This window comes from Echinops telfairi, unplaced genomic scaffold (genome assembly GCF_000313985.2).
Source record: "Echinops telfairi isolate 266 unplaced genomic scaffold, ASM31398v2 ScPeMD7_7420;HRSCAF=8458, whole genome shotgun sequence".
NCBI classification, from domain to species: domain Eukaryota; kingdom Metazoa; phylum Chordata; class Mammalia; order Afrosoricida; family Tenrecidae; genus Echinops; species Echinops telfairi.
In genome coordinates this window covers 18,484,624-18,497,535 of record NW_022111320.1, presented here as the reverse complement: position 1 = coordinate 18,497,535, position 12,912 = coordinate 18,484,624, and the positions used below count along the sequence as shown (strand labels likewise).

The 12,912-nt window shown below is 45.1% G+C and overlaps 1 protein-coding gene across 2 annotated transcripts in view; it reads left to right on the top strand.

Moving 5' to 3' along the window:
- The window catches only part of PLD1 (phospholipase D1), a 184,241-nt gene that overhangs the window by 123,870 nt on the left and 47,459 nt on the right, over nucleotides 1–12,912 (top strand). For both annotated transcript variants that reach the window (XM_004704081.2, XM_045297437.1), the window contains exons 19-20: nucleotides 798–908; nucleotides 4,796–4,884. In XM_004704081.2, the coding sequence (XP_004704138.1) occupies nucleotides 798–908; nucleotides 4,796–4,884 (200 nt within the window). The remainder of the gene's footprint in view (nucleotides 1–797; nucleotides 909–4,795; nucleotides 4,885–12,912) is intronic.

Below are 12,912 nucleotides of genomic sequence, written 5' to 3'. Positions count from 1 at the left end.
ATGAGCTCAACATTGACCTGTTTACTTTGAGGCGGTGTCAGGTCGTCACACAGATCTGATGAAATGGCAAAATGTTTAGATGGCATGGCTGAAAGCTTAGGATGCCAAATGAGACAACGCAAAATCAAGCTGTGGTCCTGAAGCACAGTAATTCTTGGCATTACAGGTTTCTTCTGGGCCTCAGTTTTCCTCCCTGGAGAGAGTTATTAGTATCATCACCGCTCTCAAGAAAGTTGAAGCTCTGAGAGTGGAATTGATAGGCTAAGGTCTGACGGTTAATGAAAGATAAGATTTCATTTCTAACAAGATGCTTTCTTTTACAGTATAGTGTGTTACCCTGAGCTCTTTCTAGTTGGGGTGACTGGGGATGATCACATTATGAAGTTAGAGCTAGGGTGCCATCCTTTATGGCCCAATCAGGCCAGTTTTTACAGTGACAGTGGGCACTATTAATAAATATGGTGGGGGCATTTGTAGGGTCTCCATGGGAGAGAGTACAAATGTACCCCTCCTGCACTTCAGCCCATCATCTGAAGAGGTACTTCTCAGAGAGATTGTGGAATCACACCTGGTGGGTTTTCAGGACACCTTGCTTGCTTGCTTGCCTATGGATGCTGTTCCAGACCCGTTCCCTTCCTGCCTTCCCCCCACCACCTACTCCCCATTTCATGCATTTGTCCACTCGTTATACTCAAACCACCATAATCATTCCATGCTGAAGAATCACGGAATGTCGTCCATGCATCCGTTGTATTGCCATTGTCTTATGTTTGCTTATTTCTGATTATGCCTTCTAGTTGCTCCGGTCTGCTGCGGACTGGTCTGCTGGTATAAAGTACCATGAAGAGTCTATCCACGCTGCTTATGTGCATGTGATTGAGGAAAGCAAGCACTATATCTACATAGAAGTAAGTCCTGCTCATGGAAATTAGGGTGTGAGAATCTGTCTTCCCATAAATACCATACGGAGATGATAGAATCCTAGAACCCAGTTAAAAACAAAACAAACACAAAAGCAAATCCACTGCCATCAAGTTGTTTACAACTCTTTGTAACTCCATGGGGGCACATTAGAACTGCCCCCTGGGTTTTCTGAGGCTGTAAATCTTTAGAGAAGCAAATTGCCTCATCTTTCTCTTGCAGAGGGGCTGGTGGGTTCAAACCATCAACATTTTGGTTAGCAGACAAATGCTTCACCCAGTGCGTCATCAGGACACTTGAACCCAGGACCTGCCACATTAATATGTATATGAAGAAAAATGAAGAAAGCCTTAGGCTACTTGAATTTCCCCTTCCCTAACATGCCTGAAATTCCTTCGCCTTTTCATTAGCTCAAAACGGTACCCCTAAATTCTTGCTATGAAAATGCCTTTAGTTGCTCCCAGGTGTTATTACCCAGAAATACATCAGCAGGGTGGATGTGCATGTTATCATTTGGTTTGTCTTGGAGGGTTTCCGTGTGACTATGTACTGCCTCCTGGCTGGGGGTATCGGAGTAGGGGCTATGCCAGGACAGGGACAGGGAGAAGGGAGCTGTCAGGACATTAAATGCTGTGTGAACCTCTGCTCATTGTAAAGTAATTTCAGACTCTGGAATTTGTGTTTAAACTGTGGGAAGAAATCGGGGGGGTGGGGGGTGGGGGGAGCTGGGTTTAGTTTGTAACTTTAATTACATCTCCAAGTAGATCAGAAACTATTGCAATGAATTTAGAAAACTCTGAAAAAATTAAAAGTCTTAAAATGGAAGAAAAAAAAGAAGTCAGAGCTGGTCTTCCTTCTTCATCTTTTCTCTCATAGATAACTATAGGGAGATATGTTAGCTGGGGAACAAACCGGAACAAACCATGCTAGCTTCTTTTTCTTTCCCTTTGAATTCTGTTCCGTTCTTCCTCCAGATTGTTACAGCTCATTCAAAACATACAGGGAAGAACTGGAACTTTATGTGTTCATTTTGGGGGGTCGGACACTGAGAAGGCCAATTAAAACTGTCAACAGGATCGGTGCCGTGCGAGGAGCCTGGCAGTGTGACAGTGAAATGTTTGACTGCCTTCCCAAAGGTTGGTGGTTCGTACCCATCACACAGGCCTGGGGAGCTGCTCCTGTCAACATCACAGCCTGGAAAGCAGTTTTGCTCTGTAACAAGGGTTGCTCTGAGCTGAAATGGATTCAACACCACCTCGCAAGAACAGCCAGTGCATGATGGCATCCAGGGTTGGATCATGGAAGGATGTTAGTGGGAAAGTCCCCGAGCTCCAGATAAAAGCTGGACTAGAGGAGCATTAAAATGACGCATGCTGACAATTGTACCACAGCCGTGTCACACTGCTCATCCACTCATGCTCCCACTCACGGCCATTGAGTACATCGTGACTCCAAGTGTCTCTGGGATGGCGTGGAACTGCCCCTGTGGGTTTCCGAGACTGTGCGCCTTATGGGCGCAGAGAGCCTCCTCTTTCTCCCGAGGAGCGGCTGCTGGTTCCTAACTGCTGACCTCGTGGTTAACGGCCTAACGTGTCACCGCCCACTATGCGACCAGGGCTCCTGCTCCATCTCTCTTTAGTAACATTTGTATCAACTTTGTTTTTAAGGGTGCCCCCGTGTTAAATGAGGTCATTATCACCACATAGATAGACAAGGCTGTCCAGCTGGGTGACCCTGCTCAGGTCAGCAGTCACTGGGCCCCTCCTCAAGGACAGGACATGAGGCCACGGTGTGCTCACAGCTGCTGAGGAAAGCGCTGTGATTCTTTGTAAGCTACTCTGTGGGCCTCTTTGTCATCTGAAATCAGAAAACGAGTGTGGTTTGAGGTGTTGTGCTAAGGGAACATACACTCTCAACGGAGTGTTTGCCCAGTGTCTTCCTGTGACTGTCTTCTGGAGACAGTTTATAGATTTTTGTACTTTAGTGTACGTATATGTATTTAAAATGTAGTAAAAATGATACATTGCAAAGAGAGGATAATCGTGTATTGCAATTCCATTTATGTCTCTCTTTACTTGGAGCTGATTCATAAAGGCCATTTCGTGATGCTGCTGTTTGTGATCAGGTGTCACCCGGTCAATGCTGACTCAGAGCAGCCGGATGCACCATCGAAGGACACACTGGCTGGTCCTACACCAGCCTCAGCCCTAACCACGTGTGAGCCCAGGGTCGCAGCTGCTGTTTCCTCCATCTCATTAGGGATCGGCCTCTTTTTCTCTGACTCTCCACCAAGCATGCTATCTGCCGCAGGCAGCGATGGCACTCTCCTGATCACATGGCCAAAGAGCATGTACATGAGACAGGCTCATCACCCTTGCCTTTAAGCAGCATTCCGGCTGTACGTCCTCCGTGGCAGATCTGTTTGCTCTTCTGGGGCTTCACAGGTTTTATGTAGATTGCCCTGGTAAATTGCCAATGGATTGTGTCTGTGCAAAGAGACCGCGTAATGTTTGTAGTTTTTTTTAACCTAATTCTAAACATTTCTTCGTGAAATAGCTAACTCTTCTACATGGCTATGATGATAATGTTGAAACCTGATTTTCCAGCAACCGTTTTAAAGAATATTTTCTTGATAATGTGGATAGCAGAAGTGATAAGCGGGGGAAAGGAACAAAAACAGTTCAAGTTTCCATAGTATTCATTTATTCAGATGAGACTCGATGCTCCTGTAAAGATGTACAGTCTGGGAAATCCCCGGGGCAGTTCCACTCTGCCCCGTAGGGTCACTGTAGCCAGAATCATCTCGGGGGCAGTAACAATGAGTAAGGGGATTTGAGGCTACTTAAAATAGAAGTCTCTACCCTTCCATCAGTTTGGTGTACTCTGATCTCTCGTGTCTTGCTAAGAAACTGCCATCTGTGGTACCGGTATTGACATACCAGTAGGGTCACTCATGTTGGGCAGGTGTCCAGACTAAGAGAGACAAGGAAGAAAGGCCTGGCGGGGTATTGCCCAAAGCTTGGCCACTGGTGATCTATGGATCACCACAGACTCTTGCCCAACTCACCTGCATTGGACACATCAGTAGGGATTGATTGGCAGAAGAGGGCATTATAGTTGGTGAAGTAGCAACTCTTCGATGTGATGGATTGGCACGCTTTGGCACAAGAGCTTGTTGGCACGATAGCTGAGTGGACGTGCTGGTGGTTGTGAGGGTGATGCACGACTGGGCAGTGTGTGGTTTGATACTTGAGGTTGCCTTAAGTAGACAGCAAAACTCTGCCCAGAGGCCATGGCAACTAACAACAACAACAACAACATAGAAAATTGGGGCTAATAAGACGCTCAAACAAATGAAACAAAGCAAAAGTGGGTAGAAGGAAATGGTGGGTGAATGGTGTGGAAAATTAAACCAGCTGCAGGTATCCACCTTGTTCAAAAGGTGAACTTAGCGGAGATAGGATATCTGCCAACAGAATTTTATCAGACTCATTGGTCTAATGTATAGGTCCGGTGGAGGGGGACCTTGTTCTTCTGTTGATTAAATTTGGAATGTTCCTGGTGTGCCAAGAAGAGACTGTAGAACATCACCTTCCACCAATTTGCCTGGTGACATAAGCACCCAGCCTTGCATGAGATATAGAGGAGACCCAGGAAATCATCCAGAAGCACATGATAGACGTGTTATGTGTCTGAGGAGACGTCTCCTCTTCTGAGGGCCGTTTCCATACACCCCTGGGTTCTTCCGGTGAGCAGAGCACGTCTGCAGGGTGAACCATTTCTAAATACCGTGATAGGCTTTGTTTTACTTTCCCTTATGCACATCTGATGGTGAAAAGAAAGACTTACGCGGTTGTCCTGTTGTTTCCCACAGAATCAGTTTTTCATAAGCTGCGCCGATGACAAAGTTGTGTTCAACAAGATTGGCGATGCCATTGCCCAGAGGATACTGAAAGCTCACAGGTAATAGTTGCGGCTTCTCAGCAGGCGTGGGTACTGCTAATAGGATTTTTGGATGCCTGTTTAAAATCACTAGCCTTTCCCAGCAGACGTGGGTTAATTCGTTTTAACTCATAGCAAGTTAGTGATGCCTTACATCTGACTCAGTTGGTGAGAAAGAGTCCAGTTTTGAGGGAATCAGAATTCTTCCAGGACCCAGTCATTTTTTTCCTGGAGTGTTGCTTTCTAAAGTGCTAAGCTTAGGATCTGATTTATTTAACTGCAGCTCATGAGCTGCATTCACTTAAAAAAACGGAGTAAAATATGATTTTTAATAGATTATATTTAAACTCACATCACCCTTTGCCTTACTTCTTCGGCTCCCAGGACTGAAGAGCGCTCTTGAGCTATCATTCAGCTACCACACACTTCACTCACTGACAGCGTGACCTTCAGTGATTTTTATATTGTCCACAGGTTGTGTTACCATCAGCCGATCCATTTTATAATGTTTTAATTGCCCCCAAAGAAACCCTCTACCCATAAACAGGCACTCCCAATTCCCTCCCAACCTGCCCAGCCTTCATCAGCTAATAAGGTTATCCCTGTAGATTTGTCTGTTCAGAATCATACAATAGGTAGTCTGTTGCGTATGACTTCAGATGACTTAGTGTGGAGTTTACAGGGCTCGTCCATAGTATAACATGCCTCCGGACTTCGTGACAGTTGAAGGCCAAATAAAAGTCTATTGTCTGAGTATACCATAGGGTTTGCTTTGGTTTTTATCCATCCACTGGTTTTGATAGGCATTGTGCTTCTTTCCACTTTGGTGCTATTATCAATGACCTGCTATCAATAATTTTGAGAAAAGTTTTATGTGAATACATGTTTCCATTTCTCGAGGGGTAGAATTCCTTTTTTCCCATAGTTCAATGGTATTTTAAAAGAGTTTTATATTCATCACCACAATCAGTTCCAGTACATCGTCCCTCCTCCAAGAGTCATCATTTGCTCCCCAATTCTGCTCAACCTTCCCCACCCTCAGACCCTCCACAAGCCATTACGTCATTTATTGGCTCTATACACCCACCCCTTCTGCGCTTTCTTTAATGGAAAACATACTACAGACAAAAAAAAAAAAAAAAGACCATTGACAATATTAAAATAAGCCAGAGAGAAAACAAGTAAAAATATTTAAACCCAGAACAAATCCAGAGTGGTTCTAAGAGGGAGATCAACTGACCAGGTACCTTATTATACGATATGTAGTTCATTCCACCAAAATCAAGTTCACAATAATCTCTGAGTGTAGGACAATTTATGTCCCTCAACTGTGCTCAGAGAGGATCTTCCAGAGGCTTAATCCACATAGTTACTCTGCAGATGTATTTTGGGTTCCCACTGTCCTCCCTGGTGGTATAGTGGTTACATATTGAGCTGTGATCCACATGGTCAGTAGTTCAAAACCACCAGCAGCTCTGCAGGAGGAAGATTGGACTTTCTACTCCTGTAAACAGTCACCGTCTCAGAAACCCACAGGGAGGTCGCTGTGAGTCAGCACCAACCCGATGGCAGTGAGTTTGAGGGTTCTTTACTGTCCTCCATAGCCTTCTGAAAGTGGGGTGTTCACAATTTGAGCTCTGGTACCATTCCCTCTGTTGTATTCAGATTTTGTTCTTTGTCATCCATGGATCACACAGGCTGGTGTGCTTCTTCCATGTGGATTTAATTGACCGCTCACTTAGGTGGCTGCTTGTTTGAAGAGTAGCCTTTAAGATCCAGGGGTCGAATTCTTGAGTCATGTGATAACTCTGCATTTAATAGTTTGAGGAACTGCCAGGCGGTTTTTAAACGTGGCTGTATGGTTTTATATTTCCATAGGCAGTTTATATGGGTTCCGTTTTTTCTGTGTCTTCACCAGGACGTATCATAGTCTGTCCTTTTCCTTCTAGACGTCTAGTGAGTCTGGGAAGGCATCGTAGTGGGTATCGTTTCCATCGCTCTGACGACGAATGATATTGCGTGACTGTCTTTGCAGGTGGCCATCTGTATATCATCTTTAGAATAATGCTTCTCTAGGTTTTGCACCCATATTTAGTGGAGCTGCATATCTTTTTATTTTTGAATTGTAAGATTTCCTGATGTATGTGCTCTAGCCATAAGTCCCATATCAGACATCTGGTCTGCAAATGTTTTTTCCCATTCAATAGGTTTTTACTTTATTGATGGCGTCCTTCAAAGCATAAATGTGGTTTTTGATAAAATACAACTTACCTGGGTTTTTTGGGGAGTTTTTTGCTTCTTATACTTTTGTTGTCACAGCTAAGAAACCATTGCCAAATCCAAGTTCTTGAAGTTTCATGCTTGAGTTTTCTCTTAGGCCTTTGAACCATCTTGAGTTATTTTTTTTATATGGGAGGCTTCAAAACTTCATTTGAATGGAACTAAAAGATAATGGAATTTTTCCATGAACTTTTGAAGCACTTGTACATGGTGTGAGGTATGAGTCTCAGCTCATACTTTCACATATGGATGTCCATTTGTCTCAGCTCATTCATTGACAAGATTCTTGTTTCACCAGTCACTCTCTTGGCATCTAGTTCTACTTCTTTTTGTGGCTAATTTCAGATTTGCATAAAAACAGCAAAATAATTTTATGTAATTGTTTCATCTCATTGGGCACATCGAGTGTTTTATTTAGTACATAACACATTTGGGAATAAAACCTTCGTATCTTTCATTGTCATGTGACTCTTCCATGTGTTTCACATAATAATGTGGAGATTCATAAATTTAAAACTATCAACACTTTATATGATTCATAGTTTATATTTTGTTGAATCTTCACAACTTCTCTTAAGAGTAGGACATGTAGCTATTGTTACTGTTATTTTTATTAATCATTTTATTGGGGGCTCTTACACATAACAATCCACAATTCAGTTGTATCAAGTGTGGTTGTACATATGTTGTCATCATCATTTCCAAAACATTTCTACTTTATCCCATGGTATCAGCTCCTCTTTTTTTCCCCTCCCTCCCCCTCTACTGTTACTATTATTGTAGTTGTTGTTGCCATCCTCACTGCCAGGGTTAAAAGGTGAAATTCAAGAAGGGATATAGGACTTGTCCAGGCCACTTCCGATCCTAGGCAGACATGGCCTGAGACCACAGCTCATAACTTAGATGTTATAATGGCCCACCCTTGCACCACCCCTGTAATTCGAGTCCCTTGATAGGTAGACTTGAAGACCATCTTGGTATGGTTCCAAACTAAGTCAGGCGCCTTGCTCCTTGGCACCCTCTCTCCCCATGGACCAGTCATTGGATGCTGGCTGACTCCAGGAAGCAAGCTGACCTGCGATATGCAGGCCCCCTAGGCCATGGAGGACAATTCCTGGAGAAGGCCTCTGTGGTGAGTGAGCAGCCACTGTCCCACACTCTGGGTGGCAGAGGAAATATCTCTCTTGAGCCCATGGTGGGGGTATGTGGGCAGCTCATAACAATAAGGGGCACGTGCTGCAGGGTGTGCAGTCGGTCACATCCTTGATGACGCGTCATAACCACCTCAGGACAAAAATGCAGACAGCTGAACTCTACTCAGGCTTACAGAATCAGAATCCCTTTGGAATCAGGCCCAGGGACCTGTATTTTATGATGTTCCCCAGGTGCCTCCAAGAGGCATCCAAGATGGGTTTGCACTCACCTAGAACCGCGGAAATGGCCAGGACAAATGAATGGTGCATTTACATTTACATGGCCTTGATCATCCTCTGCCTTCTCATATAATGTTTTAAGATGACTTAAATGCAGTCTTGCTAATCGTCTCACACACACACACCCTTGCAGATACATAGATTTCTTACAGACAGTGCTCCATCTCATAGCAATCCTGTAGCACAGAATAGAACTACTCCTTTGCATTTCTGAGCCTGTAAGTCTTTATGGGAGCAGAAAACTTCCTCTTCTCCCCGGAGAAGGGCTGGTGGGTTTGAACTGGTGACCTTGTGCTTAGGAGCCCAACCTGGAACCCACACCACCAGCAGGGCTCCTAGAGTGTTGCCAGGGCTCAGAGTTGACTCGATTGTAGTGAGTTGGGCTTCTGAGTTTTGCCAGTGCCCTGATTGTATGGGGTAATTTATGTCTCCCTGACAAAAATGTCATTGTCCTTTGTCCACCTCTTGCCTTTCTTTGATACACTTGTGCCTGCTTTATCTGAAAAGCACATTTAGTGAAAGACAAAAATACTTTTCTTTTTTCTTCATGAAATTGAAATAAGCCACAGAAATACATGCGGTTGCCAGCTGAGCTGATTGGGCTGGGCCGTGAATCAGGGATTTTAGAACTGCGAGTAGACAGTAAACAGAATGGGCCGAAACTCGGCTTCCCTCCATCCTAGTTGTTAGTTGCCTATAATGTGTTGGCTTTAACAAAGACCTGCACGGTTTGTTTTTCAGTGGGAAGTCTGAACATATCTTTTTCTTCAGCATATGCGTTTATCTTAAAAATCTTGGCAACGCCTCACATCATGCGGTCGTACGGGTTAGCGCTGGCTGGAATGGACCTTAAGCTGGTTTCTGATTGTGCTGCCCTTAAAGGGAAGGGGGCGTGTGGCGAGGGGGCCTGGGGAGGTCACCACTGCTGCAGCTCGTGGGCCGAGCGTGTGGAGGTTCAGAGAACACGTTAAGGACTCTGGTAAGTCTGTACTGCCTTTGTTGGAAACAGGAACGGAGCACATAAAAAATCAAGCTGTCCTGTTCAGGTCAGATCTTTCACTACTCACACTTTTTTTTTCAATCCCATTTCAAACTGGTGTGCACATCGCGACTCCAGCCTTTTGCTGGCTCCGTACACATATCCTGGGACACGTTTGAAATCTCCCCTTTCCTGTGTCTCCCCATGTTCATCCATGTCCTGTGTTGAGGACCACGGTCACATGTGTCTCCATCTAAGAATTTCAAGTCTATTAACTCGCATTCTTTTTTGTTTAATCTTTTTATTGGGGGCTTATACAGCTCTTATCACAATCCACATACATCGATTGTGTAAAGCACATTTGTACATTTGTTGCCCTCTTCATTCTCACAACATTTGCTCTCCACTTAAGCCCCTGGCATCAGCTCCTCATTTTTCCCCTCCCTTCTCGCTGCCCCCCATGAACCCTTGATAATTTATAAATTATTATTTTGCCATATCTTATACTGTTTGGCGTCTCCTTTCACCCACTTTTCTGTTGTCCGTCCCCCAGGGAGGAGGTTATATGTAGATCCTTGTAATCGGTTCCCCCTTTCCACCTCACTCTCCCTCCACCCTTCCGGTATAGTCACTCTCACCACTGGTCCTGAAGGGATCACCCGTCCTGGATTCCCTGTGTTTCCAGTTCCTATCTGTTCCAGTGCACATCCTCTGGTCTAGCCAGACTTGTAAGGGAGAATTGGGATCATGATAGTGGGGGTGGGGAGCTGGGGAGAAAGCATATAGGACCTAGAGGAAAGTTGTATGTTTCATTGTTACTACCCTGCACCCTGACTGGCTTGTCTCCTCCCCGTGACCCTTCCGTAATGGGGAAACCCCGGCTAGCTGGCTGATTCTCACTCATAGCCACCCTACGGGACAGAGTAGAATTGCTCTGGAGGGTGTCTGAGACTTTTCTGAAACATTTCTTCCAGTGTTTCTGCAGTCTTTTCAGGAGCAAGCAACATCATCTTTCTCCTCAAGAGAAGCTGATGGCTTTGAACCACTGAACTTGTGGTTCAAAGCCCAGTGCTATCAAATGCGAGGATTAAAAAAAAAAAGCATCTACACTGAGGCCCTTTGCCTTCATCAAGCACCATGGTGCTCTCTAGCATGATCCTAACAGTCAGCACCACCACCCCAAACTTCCCCCCTTTCTCTTCCTAGACTTCCCTGCTTTCTCCCCTCCTCACCTCAGAACCTTCCTTCCAAACCTGGTGCCTAGCAACCAGGATAGTTTGGGCTGCTGGAAAAAGAAGAGAACACAACACAAAGCAAAGGGAGGCCAGTGAGAGCCAGCCTCTGGCCAGGCCTGACCAAGGAACCCGGGCCCTCCTCCAGGTCCCCTCCCTGGGGCATCCGAGTCTTTGGATCGCCAGCTCCCTCCACTGGGCTAAGCCGTGGCTTTCCTGCCAGCGCTGGACTCCAGCCCCACACCAATTCCCCCCCAGTGATTTGTCTGTTCCCTCTACTTCCTCTCCATTCTGTCTCAACAGCCATCATTCTTTACAGAAACAGTTGTTGTTCTTTTGAAGCCTCCATGTCCTGAGGCATGACCTAGACCTTTGGGCTCTGTGTCCTTCATCCCACGCTGACCTGAGAACAGACAGGGGAGTCACTATAGAAAACAAAGCGTCTGCTTGAATAAGCAAAACTGCCTCGGAATTGAGACCAGCTCCCAGCCCACTCAAAATCTCTCTGACAGCTCACATTTGGCTGGGGATCGGAGGGAAATACCACAATCCCATCTAAAATGAACCGAATACGCCAAAAAAATGGAATAGGACCAGCTGATCTAGATCGAAAACATTTAAGAAACACTATGATGTAAATGCGTGGTTACTTTGCCTGTGGCAACTTGAAGTGTCTCATTTGCTTCCTCGGTTTTTGAAAGAATGGAGCAAGGAGCGAGTGCATTTCTGCAGTGTTGTCACCAGAAGGTTGACAGAAGGAAGATGGGTGATTGGTTGAGTGCCTCTGTGTTGTAAGGTTAAACGGCATTGAGAAATACATCCAGAAGCTCTATTGAAATAAAGCATTCTTTTGAAAGGTACTTGAACCCCTGATGCTTCCCAGAGCTTTGGCACAGCACCTGGTAGCATTACAGTGTGCCCATGAATAATGGCAATCTTAGACTAACAGGGCACCAAGTATCTAGAGGTCTGGGATCTACCCAGCTCTATCATCTATAGGTGTGTGACCTTTAAATACATCATTTAAAACACACACACACACACACACACAGAAATAATATCTGCTCTAGCGCTCTTTCTTTCAGTCACTCTGCCCTTGAGTAGATTCCCACTCAAAGTACCCTCTAGGACTGGGTAGCACTTCCCCTGTGGGTTCCTGAGACTGTAACTGTCTAAGGGAGGGAGGAGAAAGGCTTATCTTTCTTCCCCAAGGGCTCCATAGTTGCTGAAAAATAGCTGCTAAATTATCCAGATGCTGGAAGAGACAGCTGGTGGTTTTGAACTGCTGACTTTGCAGTTAACAGTCCCACATGTCACTACGACAACACCAGGCTCCCGTCTGCCCTACCTAGCTCAAATGAGTCCATGCGAAAGCAACCGGAACCCTGTAAAGCACAATTCCTGTAAGAAATGATGGCATTGCTAGGGAACCCTCCACCCGTAAGTGTGGAGGTAGTGGTCGTATGCGATGCTGTCTGGTCAATTTGACTCGTAGCAACCAACCCCAAGTGACAAAGAGTAACTGTCTCGTGGGGCTGCCTAGGCTCTAATCTTTCTGACAGCAGAGAGCCCGCATGGCCAAACAATTAATAGTTATATCACTAGCGCTCCTTGGAAATAAAGTCACACTCCCTGCCATCAAGGCAATGCCGACTCATAGCGACCCTCTTAGGGCAAGGTAGAGCTGACCCTGTGGGTTTCCAAGACTGTAACTCTTGACAGGAGTAGAAAGTCCTGTCTTCCTCCAGTAAAGCAACTGGGTTTTGAACTGCTGACCTTGAAATTAACAGCTCAACATCTAAACACTATGCCACTCTCCAGGGATCCTGGAAATAAGGTAGCTTGCTGTAAATTTAGACAAGGAAAAAGAACTACAGTCATCAAATTTACTGCTTCAATGTGGATCTCTATGTTAGAAACAGAAATGTTTTCATTAACAAGATTTCTAAATACGTCTTATTTTAAATGATCTGATGACTACTGCCGTGGAAGAAAAACTTGCTTTGCTTTCTCTGCACTGGTACTTGTTCATCATGCAACTGATCCTGACACATTGTTAAAATACCTCCTGTCAGAGCTCTCCGGTTAGAAATTCTGCCAGAAACCTACAGGCTACTCCACCTAG